Source organism: Typopeltis vanoorti, chromosome 7, assembly GCF_054136105.1.
Source record: "Typopeltis vanoorti isolate ZY-2024b chromosome 7, IOZ_Tvanoo_1.0, whole genome shotgun sequence".
Taxonomy (NCBI): domain Eukaryota; kingdom Metazoa; phylum Arthropoda; class Arachnida; order Uropygi; family Thelyphonidae; genus Typopeltis; species Typopeltis vanoorti.
In genome coordinates this window covers 7,051,167-7,072,069 of record NC_143555.1, presented here as the reverse complement: position 1 = coordinate 7,072,069, position 20,903 = coordinate 7,051,167, and the positions used below count along the sequence as shown (strand labels likewise).

The window sequence follows — 20,903 nt, the reverse complement described above, 5'->3', positions numbered from 1 at the left end:
TGATATCAAAATTGGAGATGTTAATGTCAGCTCTTTGCTTTATGCAGATGATGTTATACTTCTGAATAAATCCGCTACAAGTTTGCAAGATTCCCTGACTAAATTGAATAACTGTTGTAATAGATATGGTATGAAAGTCAGCATTAGAAAGACAAAGACAATGAAAATAGGTAGAATTGTTGAAAATGTCAAATGTTGTTGTAAATGGGGAACCTGTGGAAAAAGTAAAACATTTCAGCTACTTAGGAACAAATTTTAGTGAAGATGGTAAATGAAATATGGAAATAGACAACAGAATCAACAAAGCTGGTATGGTAGGAAGTCAATTGAACAAATTCATATGGAATAAGAGAGAAATTAGTCGGAACACTATATTAGCTGTATACAAGACAGTGTTCAAACCAGTTTTAACTTATGGATCTGAGAGCTGGGTCAGAAGTAAAACACTTCACCAAAGACTAGGGACCGCAGATATGAGAGTCCTCAGAAAGATTAGAGACGTGAACAGATGGCATCAATAGCAATATCATATTAAAAATGAGTATATTAGGAAAGAACTTGATATTGTCAGTATCCAGGAATGCATTAAGAGAGCTAATCTCAGGTGGTATGGTCACTTAAGCAGAATAGAAAAGGGAAAGATTAGCAAAACAAGTGTTCTCTGCCAGGTTGGCAGGAAAAAGACCCAGAGGAAGAACAAGATATAGGTGGATTGATACAGAAAAGTGTCTTAGAAGACCTGATAATATTGGAGTCTTGACAGGTAACAGACTGATTTGGAGGAAAATTGTAGATAGGAAGTTAGTAATGATGTAAATTTTTCATGTAGTACTATCATATCCTGTACACCCCTTGAGGGTATATGTTAGGAATTTGATGATGATGACGACACAGATGCTTTCGGGTTTTGACCTACCTCGAAAAACTTGGTCTACCCTTAACCGAATCTGCACCAATCATGGCAGATATGCAGACCACCTTTACAAATGGGGCATGATTGCCTCACCCAGGTGTGACTGTGGATCACTCTGCCAGACAATTAATCATGTTACAATAGAATGTGTTCAACTTGCATACAACGAAACCTGTCAGACTTCATCCATGCTGCACCAAATGCAGCTGACTGGATAATCAACCTAGATTTAGTTGTAGCCTATTCTTGAGTTTCTCTTTTTTTTTACTGTATTATGTCTTATTATTTTACATATGTCTATTATTATGTTCATATATGTTAAGGATTAATGTGATGTAACTTTTGATGAATTTATTGAATTTTGATGAATGAATTTACAAGAAAGGTGATAAGAAAAATTGTGAAAATTGCAGACCAATCACCATTACTCAGCTATGCTTACAAATTATTATTAGAGTATTACAGAACAGAATAAAGACCACATATGAGATCATTCTTAGTGAAGAACAAGCAGGCTTCAGAAAGAATCACTCAACATTGGATCAGATCTTCATAATACAGAGACTAGCAGAATTATACTGGGAACATCACAAAAATATCTATTTTTTTTTCCTTTTTCTCCTTCCAAGCCTTGGAAGGAGAAAGAGGAGTTATAAACCTTAATAACATAAAATAAACAGATGACATTGTTATGATAGCAGACACAAAAGATAAAATGGTGAACCTAATAACCAAACTTAAACACTGTGGTTAAAGAATACAGCATGACCATAAAAATGGACTAAATAAAAATCTTGGTAATTGGAAAAAACGAAGAAAAAATAAACTTCTCCTTAAATCGATCAACAATTGAACAAGTAAAACAATTCAATTATTTAGGAATAGTAATAACAGAATACTTAGATACCATGACCATTATTAAACATAAATATCGACCTGCATGGTCATCATTTAATAAGCCAAGTAAAATCTGGAAAAATAATAAAATCTCTAAAAATAAAATTATCGCATTTTTCCGTGTATGACGCCTCTATGTATAAGACGAACCGTACTTTTTCGAACCCAAAATTAAGAAATTAATATTTTAAACATCTTCACTGTCTAATCACTCAGTGGGTGGAAGTCCAAACTGTCTCTGAAGCTTTATTTCCATATTCTTTTGTGTAATTGATGACTTTTAACTTGAATTTTGAAGAATATGACAATTGTTTTTTATTTTCAGACATTTTTATGGGCTTGTGCCCATAAAAATGTCTGTAATGTTAATGCATTAACTTAACCCGGCAACGAGTTGCAGACATATGAATGCTTTCAGAGTTCTGATTGGTTTATTCAGAATCAGCTGTTAATGACATCAATCGACAGATTAACAAAGGCTAGTGATTGGCAGAGGCCTGTTCGTGGAGACAAGGTACCGCAGTTTTTGCCATGGCAACTGCAGGTTTCTCAACCGATTATCCCCCGTGTATAAGACAATCCCCAATTTTTGGTCTAAAAATTTTAGAAAAAAAGTATTGCCTTATACACAAAAAAATATGGTATATAATGCAGTTATAATACCCAATGTTATGCTTCAGAAACTTGGATACTCAAGAAGACAGAGATACGAAAACTGGAGACTTTTGAGATGAAATGTCTCAGAAAAATAAATAAAACAAAATGGACAGGAAAGAAAACAAATGAAACTGTAAGACAAGACCTATACAGAGAAAAGATCAAAAGACAACTTCAGTGGTATGGACATGTCAAGGTTGGGTAGCTGAAAAGGCAATCCAACCTCACTCTGTATGCAAGATTAGAAAAAAAGGAAGACCAAGAACTAAATGGATAACATCAATAAAGGTCAACTCCGGATTACAAACTTATAGGCAGCTCATCAGCCACACAAGAAAATGAGACTCCTAGAAGTTATGGAAACACGGTAGACTCAACCCATCCCCAGACAGAAGAGAACAGTAAAGTAAGTATTGTGTTACCATTTTAACCATATGTTTGCTCTGGTGATACTAACATATACAAATGCATTGTAAATGGAAAGAAATTACATATATACTTTTAGATTATCTTATCAAACAAAATTGTATTTCTCACCAATGAATTTTTCACTCAGTATATATAAAACTGTAAAAAACGAACATAAATGAATCGATTGTGAGATTTTTACACCCTCTCAAAAGCGTATAAACCTCTATCGTGTCACTCCTCTTTTTCCTGTCTGCTATTGTCTGCATTCCACATACTCTGCCTATCCTCATAATCCACTTCCATCTTATCTCACTGTCATCTTGTTAATGCTTCTTTGCAGCCTTTCGACAGCCCCTTTATCCCTTTGGAACCCAGAAGATGAAATCTGCATACAGTAGTCCAGATATAGTTATATCAAATCCTTTTAAAGAGACAAAATGACTTCCATGTCCTTGCATGTCAGCATTCATTTTGACATTGCAATTATTCTCTGAGTATTTGCAGTTTTTACCTTATGATCTTTGAACTTCAACTTTTTACGTAGCCTCATCAGTTACTCCAAGCATAATTCCAGAATCTTATATGCCATTGGATATCTCATCACACCAAAGTGCATAACTTTGCACTTACTGATATTGAATTGATAGCCATTATCATTTGTCCAAACATCCAGCCTATTCAAATTACTCTGTAATTGCTGTACAGCAATCCCTCGATTAATGCACCTCCGATTAGTGTGTCATTTTTTTTTCTATACCCAAATCCAATGAGTGTGCCTATATACATCTTAGGGGTGCTTAAGGGTCAAAGCTGTATAACTGAGAGGAGACCTCCACATAGCCTTTAAAGGAATGCGGAGAACTGACCAGGGCTTCTGACCTAATGTCCAATCCTCACCTTCTCGTGGTGCACACTGTTGGGTATCTACTTGGATACTGAACGGACGAGGATGGGCTGGCAATTTGGGATTTAGCCGACCAAATTGTATTCTTATTGGTTAAACCAAAATATAGAATGATGGTACAACATCACAAAATTTCATGCCGGCTGGGGCATCGCCCGGTTAAACAAGGCCCCCGTTGTTTTCACCAGGGAACCAGGGCGAAAAGTCAGCTACTGGAACAAATCTGAAAATAAACACCAACTCAACATCACCAGAGTTAAAGATCGGTACTATCAACGTACGAAGCCTGAATGGCAAAGAAATGGAGCTAGCTGAGGAATTGGATAAGTACCAGATTGACATAATAGGGGTGACTGAAACAAAAAAGACCAAAACTGGTGAGATCTTTCTGAGCAATAAATACAAAATGTTATATTCAGGCAATGACAATCAAGGAAAAGGAGTAGCCATAGTATTCAACACTAAATACGAGGCTAATCTTCTTGAATGGCAGTCAGTCTCAAGTAGAGTAATGTGGGCAAATATGAGAATGGGGAACTGGACAATGAGACTTATTTGTGCCTATGGTCCCATAGAAGGTTCTACTAAGATAGAAGTGGAGGAATTTTTTGAGGCTTTAAAAAAAGCAACTGACACAATGAAAAATGAAAAGTTGGTCCTTGTTGGGGATCTAAATAGCAGAGTAGGAAATGATTGTGAGACATACAAAAATATTTTGGGAAAATTTGGAGATAAGAGCAAAGCTAATAATAATGGCAAATATCTGTTGGATTTCTGCTCAGGACATGGATTGGTTATTACTAACACCATGTTCCAACATAAAAATGTGCACAAATTCATATGGAGAGAAGAGGCTAGGAATAAGAAAAGTCTAATTAAGAAAAGTGATCACTATTTAGTCTTGAGCAGGATAAAATTGAATTTCATATTGAAAAGAATAACATGTAAGAAAGTTTTAAAGCGAATAAAAGGTGAGCAGTTCTCAGATGTGAACTGTAGACTAAAATACACAAAGATTATTGAAGAAAAAATGAAAGTTTGAGAACAGGAATCAAACCTTGGAGATTCAGTGGCAAACTCTGAAGAAAACATTGATTGATTCTGCCAGAGAGGCATGTGGTGAGGTTGTCTGTAAGGATAAAAAAATCAGAACTCCCTGGTGGACACAGGAAGTTAAAGAGGCAGTGAAGGAAAAGAAGAAAGCATACCAAAAGTTCCTGTCAAATAAGTCAACTTGTGCTCTTAGAGAATATAGAGACAAATGCAAGAATGCTAAACACTGTGTAAAACTAGCTAAACAAAAGTGATGAGAGGACTTTGGCAAGAATATAGAAAATAAATATCAAGAAGGTGGCAAAATATTCTGGAGGTTGTTGAAGAAGCTTAAGAATGGAGGAAAGAGTCCTGTAAAAGGAATTAGAGATGATAAAGGTGACATGAAAACGGGAGAAAAAGATATCCTTGAAGTATGGAGTAATTGCTTTGAAAAACTGCTAATTGAAACAAGCAGTGATGACAGCACAGTGGTAAAAACACTGACCAGGCATGCAGTCAGGAATACATATCCATACTTGAAGTAGAAAAAGCCATCAAAGGCTTGAAATGTGGAAAGGCAGCAGGAGTAGATGATATTCGACCAGAAATGCTGAAGTATGGTGGTATAAGAGTCTTACAGTGGCTGCACTGCATAGTTCAGAAAGCCTGGACAGAGGGACGAATTCCCGATGATTGGAGTAGAGCTCTCATAGTACCCATATATAAAAAGGGAAATAAAACTGCATGTGAGAATTACAGAGGTATTTCCCTACTGAGTGTTCCTGGCAAGATCTATGCAAGTATACTTGAGAAACAGTTGAGAAGAATTGTGGAAGAAAAGCTTGGTGAAGAACAAGCTGGATTCAGGCCAAATAGAGGCTGTCAGGATCAGATCTTCACTTTACGACAAATAGTCGAGAAAGCTTGGGAATATAACAAAGATCTGTATTTAAGTTTTGTCGATCTGGAAAGGTATATGACAAGGTGCCAAGAGAGAAGCTATTCAATACGCTGCAGTTATATGGTGTCAATGGGGCATTATATCAAGCAATACTTAATCTTTATTTGAGTTGTAAGTCAGCAGTTAGAATTGAAGGAAGTATAGGAAGATGGTTTAATGTTAAATCTGGTGTGAGACAAGGATGTACATTATCCCCTCTGTTATTCATTATCTATATGGATCACATTATGAAGGAAAGTGGTATTAAACCTGATATCAAAATAGATGTTAATGTCAGCTCTTTGCTTTATGCAGATGATGTTATACTTCTAAATAAATCTGCTACAAGTCTGCAAGATTCTCTGACTAAATTGAATAGCTGTTGTGATAGATATGGTAAGAAGTCAGCAATAAAAAGACAAAGACAATGAAAATAGGCAGAATCATTGAAAATGTCAACTGTGTTGTGAATGGAGAACCTGTGGAACAAGTAAAACATTTCAGCTATTTAGGCATGATTTTTAATGAAGATGGTAAATTAAATATAGAAATAGACAACAGAATCAGCAAAGCTGGTATGGTGGGAAGTCAATTGAATAAATTCATATGGAATAAGAGAGAAATTAGTCGGAACACTAAATTAGCTGTATACAAGACAGTGTTCAAACCAGTTTTAACTTATGGATCTGAGAGCTGGGTCAGAAGTAAAACACTTGACCAAAGACTAGAGACCACAGATATGAGAGTCCTGTGAAAGATTATAGGCGTGAACAGATGGCATCAATGGCAATATCATATTAAAAACGAGGATGTTAGGAAAATACTTAACATTGTCAGCATCCAGGAATGCGTTAGCAGAGCTAATCTCAGGTGGAATGGTCACTTAAACAGAATGGGCGAAGAAAGATTAGCAAAACAAGTGTTCTCTGCCAGGTTGGCAGCAAAACGACCCAGAGGAAGACCAAGATATAGGTGGATTGATACGGTACAAAGTGCTTTAGACGATAGAAATATAAGATCTGATAATGTTGGAGTCTTGACAAGTAACAGACTGATTTGGAAGAAAATTGTAGATAGGAAATTAATAATAATGTAATTTTTTTCATGTAGTACTATCATATCCTGTACACCCCTTGAGGTTACATGGCAGGAATTTGATGATGATGATGATGATATACATCTTAAAAATAAATGTTACAGATTTTATAAATATTCCGTCTATACTTTTTATGGCTAACTATTTTAAAAAAATCACTCATCAAGACGGAATAATTTAGTTACCGATTTTACAAAGTTATTTTTTAATGGCATACTACACTATCCATATACACTATGTTCCAAATTTAATGCCAAAATTTATGTCTGCTAATTACACAGTATTTTACCAATCATATCTCATGCCTCCTTTGCAATTGTTTTTTAAGTATTTTCCCAACCTTTAATCATGAGTAAAAGAATTAGTGAGCAAAAAAGTGGAAGTATGAAAATAATTCGAAAAGTAATCTCATTGGAAGAAAAACTTGAAATAATAAAGAAAAATGCACAAGGTGAATCCAGAGCAAAAATAGGACAAGAACATAAAATGGGTGAATCAACTATAAGAACAATTTTAACCTCCCTACTGGCCAAGATGGATGAAATAGTGAGACCAAATTGCACTTATCTATGTTATTCAATAAGTGTTACAGAATCGTATCCAGGCAAAGCTGCTGAATACAAATAGAAAGGTAAGGCTGCTTCAAGTTAATCATGCATGCAGACGACTCAAAATCCAGGTTATTATAATGATTGAATTAGAGAGACTTCTTTCTACAATGATCGAAGATTGTAACCAAAAACAGATCCTGCTAAGTACTGACCTTATTAAATCAAAAGCATTAAGTCTCTTTGCAACCTTGAAACAAACGGCTATCAATGATGGCAAAGAAGAATTCCATGCTAGTGCTGGGTGGTTTGAGCGTTTCAAAAAGAGAAATAGCCTACATAATGTTCTAATCACAGGCGAAGCTGGAAGTGCAAATAAGGAGGTAGGTGCAAATTATCCAAAGAATTTGAAGAAAATTGTGGAAAAGAAGGGGGTGGGGACTATTGTGGCCAACAAATATTTAATGTCGATGAAACCGGCCTTTTTGGAAGTGAATTCCTTCCAAGACTTTTTCTGACCAAATGAGAGAAATCTCAGCCTGGTTATAAAGTCGCAAAGTTGAATGAAATTACTGAGAGCAATATGAGAGCCATTTGTAAGGACATTCTTCCACATTGTGCAAATGATTTTAGAGGCTTTTCAAATGAATCTAATTAAATATCATTTTGAGAAATTGAGTGATTTCCGACCTGTTAAATTTAGATGCACAGTAGGAAGATCCTGAAGAATATGGAGCAAATTTAATCACTGACAAGCCCAAAGAGATTTCAGAGAAACAGTTTGAAAATATTTTTCATACAATCGAAATTTTTAAGCAGCAATGCTTAGAGGCTGACCCTGATGAAGAGAGAGGCAGTAAAATTTGCATTAGTAGTAAATGAGGCAATAGGGCCATAACATCAGTTGTATAAAAAAAAACAGAAACAGAATGCCTGCTAAACTATATTAGCTCAATTCTTTGTTAAGAAGTAGAATAATAAATTAATATTCTGAATATGTCTTTATTGTCTCTCAGCTTCATGGTTTTCCTTTAACTAGGCTGTAAGATACACCCTAATTCTTTTACAAAAAAAAAATAAGGGTCAAAAAAGGAATTTGAGATAGGAATATACTTTTTCCCATAGGTCATTATATTCAATTAGTGCATTTTCGATTAATGCACCTGGTTTAAAGAATGCATTAGGCGCATTAATCGAGTGATTGCTGTATATCAATAGGAACTTTGATATACGATTGTGTGTGTTTATTTTCAGCCAGCACAGAATTACTTTGCTTGGCTAGGTCTCAAATTTGCATCCTATCGTTTTGTATCCAGATACCATGGATACCTAGTTATGGGGTAGACTTCTGTAAGGTGAGGATTTAACATGTTCTGAGAAACCTCATGAGATTCTCAGCATTTCTTATAGGCCATGTACACATATCCTGTCACTTATCTTGATTTGTCTTTTAGCAGTTTTTTTTTTTTTAATCCTCTATCTTCTCTTTTTCTCCCTCCTCAATTTTCCAGAATGTGGAGATTTGAGTGTGCATAACTTCTATCCTGTGTATACCATATGTAAAAAGTTCTTTGCAGGATGTCTCAGTCCATGCAGTTATATATATTCCCACATTTTCTGCCTTATATCCATAATAGTGTAGAAGTTTTCTGAGCAAATAATGAAAGAAAACGTTTTATCATAGAGAAAGTTTATCTTATTCAATACTCTTCATGGAATAATTTATTAACTAATAATAATTTCAGTGTCTTTTTCTAGAATTCTCTTTAGTTACATGTAGTTTGAGCTCTCCTCTTGCAGTAGATATCATATCACATGAAATAATTATTAGTTGTTATTCCATTATATTTTGTTCATTTGAAAATGGTCTTGAAACTGGGCCAAAAATTTTGCTTTTATTAAATATTTATTTCCAACATAAGTGACTTCCGTTATTTATTTTCTTAGAATATGTCACCCACTTACATTCTGTATTTCCTAATATTAGTATAGTCTGGTATTGTCAGAACTTTCTGATTCAGATTTTTCAAACATTAGTTTCTTGAAGCATTTCTGAATTTGTTACCCCTATTGGGTTATACTATAAATGCTTATGATTGGTGTTAGTCTTGAAATGCTAGCTGGTATGAAAAGGCAAGATATGAAATCATATTAAGTACCTTAGCACTTCTACTCATAATTGACATTCTTTTATGGCGCAGTTGTACATAAACTGTATTTTGTACATGAAAATGTTCAAAAAATTTTTTCATTTTTTGTGCATAAAATTATTTTCCATGATGTACATAAAATGAATAGAGATAAATTTGATAGTTGGGGGAGGAGTTTAAGATAATGATATAAGGCTAAATTACAAGTGTTGCTTAATTTGTGTTTTCTAATTTTTTTTTATTTAAAAACTTTCAGATATTGGTTATACCATTAATCTAAAATTGGAAGAGCCAACATCATTTTCTGAAAATACAGTAGGAGATGAAAAAATAGGAAGTATCTAGAGTATACCTAAGCAAAATTACATAAACTTCAAAAGTTTAAATTTTATATATTTATATATACACACACACAAGGGTGGTCTGAAAAGTTCTTGGCCTAACAATGAAAAAACGAATTTATAATTTCAAAATTATTTTTATTTTTCAACATCTTCCAATATCTTCCTTAAGACTAATACATTTATTCCAGCGATGCTCCAGTGCCATTATCCCGTCCCTGTAGTGGTTCTCAGTAAGATCTGCAAAATACCCCTCGCTGCAATCACCTCTTGATTTGAAGAAAAACGCTGACCAACGAGGAAGAGTTTTAGTTTTGGGAAGAGATAAAAGTCAGAGGGAGCCAAATCTGGGGAATAGGGTGGATGTTCCAACAATTCATAGTGCAGATCCCTTAATTTTCCCATTCCCAAAAACACCTTTGTGGACAGGTGCATTGTCCTGATGAAAGATATTTTTCCTTCTACAAACCAGGTCTTTTCTCACAAATTTTTTTGTCTAATCTGGTCAAAAGATTAGAATAATATTCCCTGGTTATTGTTTTACCCTTTTCAAGATAATTAATAAACAAAATGCCTTTAGCATCCCAAAACAAAAGGCAAAACACCGATACCATTACCTTTCCTGCTGGTGGAACTGAGTTTGTCTTCTTTGGCACTGAACAACCGACTTCTGTCCACTGTTTTGACTGTTGTTTTGGATTCTGGTGTGTAATCATGAATCCCAGTCTCATCTGTAGTAATAAATCGATGTGTTTTTGATCTGCTATGAGCAAGCAGCACCCATTTTGCACAAAGCTTTTTCATTTGCAATTCTTTATGCAAAATATATCCTACACATTCTTTTGAAATGTCTAATAGTCTCAGCAATTTCATGCACTTTGACTCACTGGTCATCCAATACCATATCGTGCACTTGATCAATGATTTCTGGGTTGGTACACTTTTTGAACGTCCTTCACGTGGATCATCTTCAAGGCTGGTATGGCCACATTTAAACTTGGCAGCTCATGTGTTAATTGTCGAAAAGGAAGGAGAAGAGTGCTCATAAACATTTATGAACTTCGAATGAATTTCTTGTCATTAAACCTTCTTTTACAAAGAATTTTAGAACGATACACTTTATCTATTTCAAGGGATACAGACAACACTTTTGCTTCAGACGGCTGTATAAAACAAACTACTTGATAGAATGACTTGCAATTTCACATGGATGCTTATGACAGATGTACCAACTTAGAAAAAAAAAAAAGAAATCGTGCTGCTGATGGTATTGCCATCTATGGTCGAGGCCAAGAACTTTTCAGACCGCCTTCGTATATATATATATATTATAAAATGAAGTATATATTCAAAAGTAAATGTTTATAAAGGAAAAATTTTTATTTTATCAATCTATCATATTATGGCTCTACTTTGTTTACTTTGATAATATTATTAGACTAATGAGAAATGCCATTAGGCAAAGGGTTAACTGCAGACACAAGAGAAAATTCCTCTGAGTTACACTAGTAAGTCATTGCTAATAAGCTTGGGTTTTTAGTAGACCATTATGATCAAGTAGCAATGTTGACCACCTAACTGGTAACAAAGATTACATTATTCTGTCAGTCACACACTACTATGAAGTTTGATAGCTATTCCAAGGGATCGAAGCAATAAAAAAACTTTGAGATTATAGTTGGTTCTCTTCAATGTTCAAATTCTCTTGCCCTTGTAAAGTGAATATATATGTATATTTATGTAATTGTCATTTTTCAGTAACATAAAGATTTTATTACTGGCTTACTTTACTAGATGCTTACAAATTAATTTATTTGCTAGATGTCTGGTATTGTCAGATGTTGCAGTTTGGCCAACTGAAGAGCATACTCCCAGCATCTAGAGCTAATCTGTCTGCTAATTTCCATTTTTAATGCAATCATGTTGCATAATTGTATTATATATTAAATTTTATGTTAAATTAATATCCTGGGAATAATGCCTCTACTATATATTATGACTAAACTAATTAAATGAGTTCATAATTAATTTTTAAAAAAATTCAAATTTAATATAAACTATTTAAATAACATCAGAGAATTAAAGTATTCAAAAACTTAACCTATTTCTTTCTGATATCAATAAGGAAATTGCCCCATGATAATGTTTTCATTCTTATACAGCACTTTCAGAGATTTTTTTTTCATGCAGGTTTAACTTGTCATGTAAATTCAGCCAAAGTGGTAGTTTTTATGGCAATACTTCTTTTCTTGTGGGTGGAGGATATTTAAAAATGTAATATAATATGATACAATAATAGCACTAAATTTTCATTTAGTGCTCTGTACATCCTTTAAAGATATATGTATCAGTAATTCAATGAAAACTATATATATATATATATATATATATACATACATTCATACAGACACACACACACACTAGGGGGGGCTCTGTCGTGGTGCCCAACTCCCCGAGTTCCGGGCTGGTAAGACAAAAAACGTGACATAAAAACATTTCAAATTTCGACTTATCTTTTTATATAGAGAGAGTATATATATATATATATATATATATATATTAGGTGGTCCTTTTGTTTGTTTTATATCTAAATATTCTTTTTTCTCAGTAGCACTGACAATTTTTTCAAGATTAATTTCTTGAAATATTCAGCAGAGAATTCTTACCAGAAATCTCTAAATTATATGAATTAAAGAACATTCATGTTATATGGTAGATAATTGAATCAGTCTCAGATCTATCTATACACTTCCTTTTTTTTTTTTTTTTTTTTTAAAGAATAAATGCAAGGTATCTAATTCTTTTTGCATATAAGCTTATGGCCATTTGCTGTAAATAATGAAAACCTTTTGCTTCCTACACTTATTATAGTCAATGTTTAGTCTGCTAGTTTCTGTATAAGATAGTTCTTGAGTTTTCACAGCACCTAAAATAGTTTATAGAGGATGTTTCTAAAATATTTATTAAAAATCTGGGCACTCATTCTACCAATTCTGATGATAAATGTAGGGCTGGAAATACTTTCCTTACAGAGATATAGCAAATGGGAAGCTGCACATCTTGCATGCTGAGAAAGTAATATTCCACGTACTAGTATTGTACATATATAGCAGTTGATCAAGGAAAGTAGCTACCTATAAGCTACATCACAGCAAATGTTTGAAATGGGCTTTGTGAGCAGCCTGTAATTCAAAACTTTAGTCTTATCATCTCCTTTATGAAGTGGAGCTGTTTTGCCCTCTTTCACTCCTTTGGAACTTTGTTCAGTCTAGCATTCATATTAAAAAAAAATATTTGATACTGTTGTTATCTCCCTGGAACATTCCCCCCAAACGCTTAGTGATATATCATCAAGCTTTACAGCTTTATTCACATAAAGTTCACTCAGTGCCTATTCACCATCAGTGCCTCCTTCCCTATGCACTGAACTTTCTACGTGGTGTCTCACTCAACAGGATGAAATATTTCTTAGAATTTCTCATTTAATATCTCAGCTATATCCTCCACAGTGGATATCATTCTACAACTTTTTCCAGCCAGTATCATCCTTCTACAATCATTCTTTCTTCTACTGGTTATATATCAAAAGAATTCCCTGGAATTTTTTTTTTTAAATTTTATTATCTGTTGCATTTTTGCTACCCTTTCTTTGGCTCTTTGTTAGTCCTCATGTAGCTGATTATTGCCCCTCATCTTGTGCTTCCTCCATAATGCTGCCTTCTTCCAGATTGCAGGTCTCACCTCTTCATTCATCCATTTCAACTCTATCTTATTTAATCTCCTGATCTTTGGAATAACTTCAGACATTGCTTCTGTCAGATAGTTCATGAGTAGAGCACAAGTAGCATTGATCTTCCCATTCAATTTCTCATTTGATGATATAGTTGCAGCCATCTCATGGGTGGTAGTAGCCCAAATGAAATGATCACTTGGGCACCCAAGTGATCTTTTCATAGTCACTTTTATGCAATGAAGGAAGAGTTGACAACTTATTTATAATAACATCCTCTGATGAGCAGATCAAATCCAAGTTCCTTGATCCTCACGTGTCTTCTCTTATGTACTGCCTAAAGTTGTCTCTCAAAAACTCGAGAAATTCAATCTCTTTTTTCCCTGTCTCTTTAAATTCTGTCTCTTCATTCCTTACTTCATCCTGTGCATCTCTACCTTACACCATAAACCACTGCAACCATTTGCTCTTTGCATCTCTGACTTGGTTGGGCATAACTCCTTCCATCAACAGCACTCTTCCTCCCTTTATGCCCTTACAAAAAAATCATATCCCCCCTCCATCTGTATTCCTGTTAGGATGTCATTCTCATCCACCACGTCTCACTCACTCTGACAATTTTTTGGGTGAATGAACTTGATCAATGCAACAGTTTTATTCCCCTTATTTTGGGCAACTGTTTTGCTTTACAAATTCATCAATATGCTTGTGTTTTACATGATTAATCATAGATGTTGTTCTTGACTTTTTTTCCCTTTAACATCCCAAGATATATTTATTTGCATATTTTACATTTTGCAAATCTGAATCTTTACATAAATCATAAAGTTCCAAATATTGCTTATTATTATTATTCATGGTTAAAATTATACTGTTTTCAATTTTACAACTTCATAATATAAGCTAAAATATAAACAGACATCAAAGAAAGTACCTATATTAAACATGAGATTTGGTGTGCTGTCGTGCAAAATAAGAGGAAGCTTTTTTCCAATCTGTTACGTTTGTTATGATGCATGCAACAGAAAAGTTTTGCTTTCGCAAGGCCAAATACCGAATCTTTATACTGATTAGCTGAAGTCGAATATTTGCAAAACCCACCAAATTGGCCGAATACCACAGCAGAACCGAATATTTGGCACAGCCCTAGTATTAATTAGGTTTCTAATAAACCAAACTACTTGGCTGTTGTGTGTAATGCATTGAAAGGAAGAAGATTATGCTAAACAGTGAAATATTCCATTATGATATATTATTATTGTTATTTTTAAAAAAAATTATGAAATTGCTTATTTTTCTCACTAATTTTTATTGAAATTAGAAACAAGTTAATGTCGCTCACATATTTACACCTTTTCATAATTTAATCATCCCAATCAAATGTAGGATTCTCTTTAATTATTAGTTTCTAATATTTACTGAAACAGATGCATTCTTTCTACACCTAGCAATGCAGTTTAGTTTCAAGTGAAGAATCTGTTGTGCTTTGTGGCGTGTTTGCCAGTGCCCAAAGAGTAATAACATTTCATATGTCAGTGGTGTTCAACCTATTTTACTACGTGAGCTACTGTTCTATAAAAAAGTTATTCGACGATCTACTCTCTTATATAGATCATGTTCCCCAACCTGATATCTGATTATGCACAAATAAACAACTAAAAAAAAAAAATACACAACTAAAAACTTTATATTTTTACTAAATAATTTAAGGAAATTACAACGTAAACTAGGATATACATTAAAATAAATTTTAATATAATTCAATATTTCGGCAATGTCACGTTGCCATTTTTAAGGAACTTAAGAACAAGACATGTGCACGCAGGCACAACAAAGCCTGCGTGTTAAGCGATTTGTTCTCTGAGCAAAGCTTGGCTGGCAGGTTATAAATACGAAGAGCCTTTTGCGAAGAGAAACGGTGCTTGAATTTGACCAGCCAAGCTTTGTTCAGAGAACAAATCGCTACGACTCGCCGTTTCCTGAATGATGCTAACTTAGCTATCCAGGCACTCGAAGATGACCTTTCAAGCACCTTAAGCCACGAAATTTTGTCTATTTTATACGACATCTCGTGCACTGCAGCGGAGAAAGAATTTAAAAAAGTACGAGATTGACACATCAAAAAATTTGAAAATTTAAAAAAGAAATCAATCTCGAAACCACAACTTCCTACTGAAACGGTAGTCAACCTTTCTTCATTTAGTGTGAAACCTGAAGCACTTGATGCCCTCGCACGTGGCCACAACTTTGCCATTGCGCCCAGAAGAATATTTGCTGAAGATATTATGATACGAATTGAACGTGGGATACGACACCTTCCAAACCACGTCAGCAACGATATTAGACTGTATGTGGCTTGTGTTTTGACCAAAGCTAAATTACCAAAAGCCAACATGCCCAGTAAGGAAGTTAAATCTCTACTAGAATTAAAGAAAAACAAGAAAATAATAATCACCAAAGCTGATAAAGGGAACGCCACAGTATTGCTTAACCAAAAGGATTACACAGGTAAGCTGAAAGCTCTATTGTTAGATCAGGCTACTTACCTTCCTATCAAGTACAATCCCACCAACTCACAAATTAGAAAACTTCACAGGCTCCTTAAGAAGGTCATTTCTTGGCCTGTGGAAATCACTAGCAAATTAAAACCATTTAACTCCATACCCCCCCCCCCCCATATTTATGGACTCCAAAAAATACATAAGGAAAATGTGCCATTAAGTCCCATAGTGGATGGCTAGTTTGTATCCCCCACATACAAACTAGCTAAACATTTGGCCAAAGCTCTCTCACACTATACTGGCAATACACCTTCACACATAAAAAAACTCAGCCCACTTCAAAGCCAGCATAGAAAACCTTGCACTCAAACACATGACATATTGGTCAGTTTTGATGTCTCCTCCTTATTCACAAATGTCCCACTCAAAGAATCCTTAGAGCTAATCCAAGCTAAATTTCCTCCCGATATCACAGCCCTATTTCAGTTAACAATGAACTCAGGCTATTTTGTTTGGCAAGGAAAATTCTACAAACAAATAGAGGGGACAGCCATGGGTTCTCCACTCTCCCCACCCTTGACCAACTTTTATGTGGAGACTTTTGAAGAGAAAGCCTTAAACTCTGTCCCACAAAACCCAACCATTTGGCTTTGCTATGTTGATGATGTGCTTGCTATTTGGCCACATGGCTCCGATGCACTCCTCTCCTTCCTAACACACTTAAACAACAAACACCCCAGAATCAAATTCACCTTGGAAGAGGAAAAAAAACAACTGCCTTCCTTTCTTAGACACACACTAGTCACCTGCCAGCCTGATGGAACCTTGGTTTTCTCAGTCTATTGAAAACCCACACATACAGGCAGATACATTCACCAACAATCCCACCACCCCTCCTCGTAACAATATGGAGTCATTAAGACACTACACAACAGGGCTGAACTTATCTGTTCAAATGACAATGCCCTAACTACAGAACTAAACCACATTCTCAACACTTTCTCAGCCAATGGCTACCCCCCAAAAAATTAAAAAAATATTGAAACCAGTAAACCCCCCTCCCACACACACACACAAGGATTACTCTAAATCCATCACCATACCCTATATCCGAGGCAACTCGGAAAAATTACAAAAATCCTAAAAAAACATGACTTAACTTCTTGTTACAGACCATATAAAAAATTGGCATACCTTATCCACTCTACTAAAGACCGATTCCCCCCCCCCTAGACCTACCTGGTGTATACCAGGTCCCTTGCAGCTGTAAGCTGTCCTACTTTGGCCAAACAGGCAGGACAGCAAATATCAGAATTTTAGAACACAAGGACTACATCTGGTTTCACCAATACAGCCACTCTCGTCTTGCTGACCATGCGCTGGATACCACCTGCCATAGAATACAGTGGAAGAAAGCTACAATAATACACCGTAGTAAATACAAATATGAAAGGCTTTTCATGGAATCAGCTTCAGCCCTAAGAAACAATCCAAACCTCAACAAATTTGGCTGCATGAAACTGCCTTAAATTTGGGAAACCTACATCAGAAGACCTTCAGTCCAATCGCCAAAGAATACCAACATTGCCCGCTAGCGGGCACCATCAGGACTTTAGGAGAAATAATAGCTTCCTGCTTCTTCCTCACTTACTGTTTGTTGTACTTGCGTGCACGTGTCTTGTTCTTAAGTTCCTTGAAAAAGGCAACGTGACATTGCCGAAATATTGAAGTATATAAAAATTTATTTTAATGTATATCCTAGTTTACGTTGTAATTTCCTTAAATTATTTAGTAAAAAATGCATAACCAACGTCTAAGCCTTTCCACGATAAAAACTTTATTTGTGTATTTAAAAATTTATTTATCACTTTTAATTATTTTAATACAACAAAAAAAAACAAATATATTGGAATAAAATATTTATAATAATAATAAAATAAAACTCATAAGTTACAGGAAATTCTGGTTGATTAAAAAAAAAAAAAAAGTTAATGTGAAATTTGGCATTGTTTGGACCTCTCAATATTTTCATAGTCAAGTTGATATGAAGAAGTGGACAATCGCAGACGATCATCCAAATGATCATTTGTAATTTGGTTTCTTAATTGATTTTTTATTATGATCATATCTGAAAACGGATTCTGACAAATATGTCACTCCAAAACACGACAGAATTTTTCGCGCAATATCAGTTAATATTGGGAATTTTTCATGTGCATACTTCCAAATGACTTCATTTTTTATTGATTTTAAATGTAAACTATTCTGAATGTTTATTATCTCTAGTTCTACTTCAGCTTGGTTTATATCGAACAGCCCACTAATTTTATTTGAAATTTCTGTGATGTTCAAGTTTTCTTGAAATGGATTATTGATAAAAGATACAATCATTTCAGTTTTATTAAAATCTTTAAATCTTGAATTTATTTATTCCTCAACTAATTCTATTTCATGAATAAATTCTTTTAAATTATAGCGAAGCATTTCTTGATTTTGTTCAAAAAATTTTAATAAATATGGGAGATGTCTAAATTCGTGGTCATTTATATTTTTCTTTAATAAAAGTAAGTATTGTTGGAAAGTTTTTATTGAACTTAACATGTTAATTAAATTTTTATCTCTACCTTGTTAACTCTAAATTTAAATTGCTTAATTTCGTACAGAAATCTACTAAAAATGATAAGTGTAACAACCATCTTTTATCACTCAATTGTGGATTAAATATCTCCTTTTTCATCAAGAAAATTTTTTATATCGTTAATTAATACAAAAAATCTTTCTAAAAATTGACTTCTGCTGAGCCAGCAATCATTATTGTACAACAGAAGTTCCCTATCATCATCTGTCTGTAATTTAAATAACCACCATTGCAGGGCTTTTCCTCAAACAGAATTTACAATTCTAAATGTAACATCAAACATCTTTTGTGTTTAATCTTTTACTACACAATACTTGTTGGTGAATAATCCAGTGGTACGTTAAAAAATCTGGATATTTGTCATCGTTTTTACAAATGAAATGAAGCCTGATTTATTACCTATCATTGCAGGAGTACCATCAGTAGTAATAGACACAAGTTTAAAAAGCGGAAGTTTGTGTTGTTTCACAAATTCATCAAATGCCAAAAAAATGTCTTCTCCCCTAGTCCTTCCCAATAATGGTATAATTTTCAAAAGTTTTTTTTTTACTTGAATAATCTTGAAATACCATGCGAACAAATACCATTAACTGAGCAATATCAGTGAAGTCGTTTGATTCATCAAATTGTAATGAAAACGCAGCACACTAGTGAATGTCTAACATTAACCTGGCCTGGAAACTTTTCTCCGGCAATTGGAACTCTTCCTTTCGGCAATTTGAAACCTTGTCTGCGGCCTAGAAGTAGTCTCTCTCTAGCGACGTCTCGTGGATCCAGGCAGTCTCTCTGACGCCGACTCTGGACCGGGCGGCCTCCTCTCTGACAACAATTCTGGAACTGGGATCCCTTCTGCTTGCTTCAGTCCCTTTTTATTAGGCTTCCTTGAGACCTCGCTTGAAGTTTGGCAACCCCCAAAGAATCAGTATGAGTCTTTCATCTTAAGTTTCAAGTTCGGCATGCCTTTTGTTCTCCTCCACTTTCTTTTGATTGTAGGTTGCTGGCCATTGGAAAGTTGTTTGAACTCTTTCTGAATGACTTTGGAGATGTTTACACTTAGAGCCCGCAAGCCTTTCTCATACATACGAGTTTCAATAACAATCTTTTTAATGCCGCCATGTACAGCTTTGGCGACAAAAACATTGCCTTTGTTTTTAACACTCTAACATATTCTTATTAAAGCAGTATATACAGTTAGCTTCAAAAGAGTTATTTACAAAAACATCTAATACAAACTATACTGAGACAAACAAAGTTTATTTTTTTACAATATTCACATTGGACTTAACCTGAGTAAAAAATAGATGTTATGTGCTTTGGAATATTTAAGCTACAATCAAGTTTTTACACTTTGCTTATAATCGTATTCACTCGCCTCTCTGTTTGACTTCCACTGATCCAAATTAATTCATTTACCCGGACTTATAAGAAAATTACTGATTTGACAATTTTAACGAAAAATAAATAAACAATAGCAATACACTTAAAGCGAATTAAAAATAATACAAAATAATGATAAATAAAATATTATGTTTTCAGTTTTAATTAAATTTGTAAGTAAGGAGGAATACACAAGAGATCGACGAAAAATTGCTCCACGATCGACAGGTTGAACACTCCTGTCATATGTTGTTGCAAGATCAAGGACAGTCTGAAAAGTTTCATCCTGAACCAACATGAACATATTAATAAATTCATTCTTTCTACTTAATTACTTGCCCATATGGTATTTTTGTGTTATTGATGTAGTAATTCATACATAAGACATCATAAAACCTATAACACAACAGTGCCACATGTGTGCAAGAAATTAAGGAGGAAGAAGGAATTTGTTAAAGTGCTCGCACTGGGTCAGGATGAAACTTCTCACTGTGCTTGACCTTTCAATGAGATATGAGATGTTTTCTCATTCTTCCTGTTAGCATATATTGGTAGACACCACAAAATGTGAAGGGTTCTTTTCTTGAACCCAGACTGTGTAATGGGGTATGGAAAGAATGTGTTTGTTTCAGAATATATCAGAAACCAATAATTTTTTTTTTATGTTGTGCCCATACACAAGAGGTTGGTCAACCTATAGTACATTAGTACCGTGTATGGGTAGTGGATTGGGAAAGGAAGAACTTGTTTACATTTGATTTAAAT

General features: G+C 34.4%; 1 protein-coding gene across 3 annotated transcripts in view; it reads left to right on the top strand.

Annotated features, from left to right (window-relative positions):
• Positions 1 to 20,903, top strand: part of LOC150104471 (E3 ubiquitin-protein ligase CHFR-like) — a 232,383-nt gene that overhangs the window by 73,979 nt on the left and 137,501 nt on the right. For all 3 annotated transcript variants that reach the window (XR_016548572.1, XM_090395650.1, XM_090395651.1), the window contains one exon: positions 9,808 to 9,885. Coding sequence is in view for 2 of the 3 variants with exons in the window: in XM_090395650.1 (XP_090251776.1) it covers positions 9,808 to 9,885 (78 nt within the window). In the remaining variant the exon portion in view is untranslated. The remainder of the gene's footprint in view (positions 1 to 9,807; positions 9,886 to 20,903) is intronic.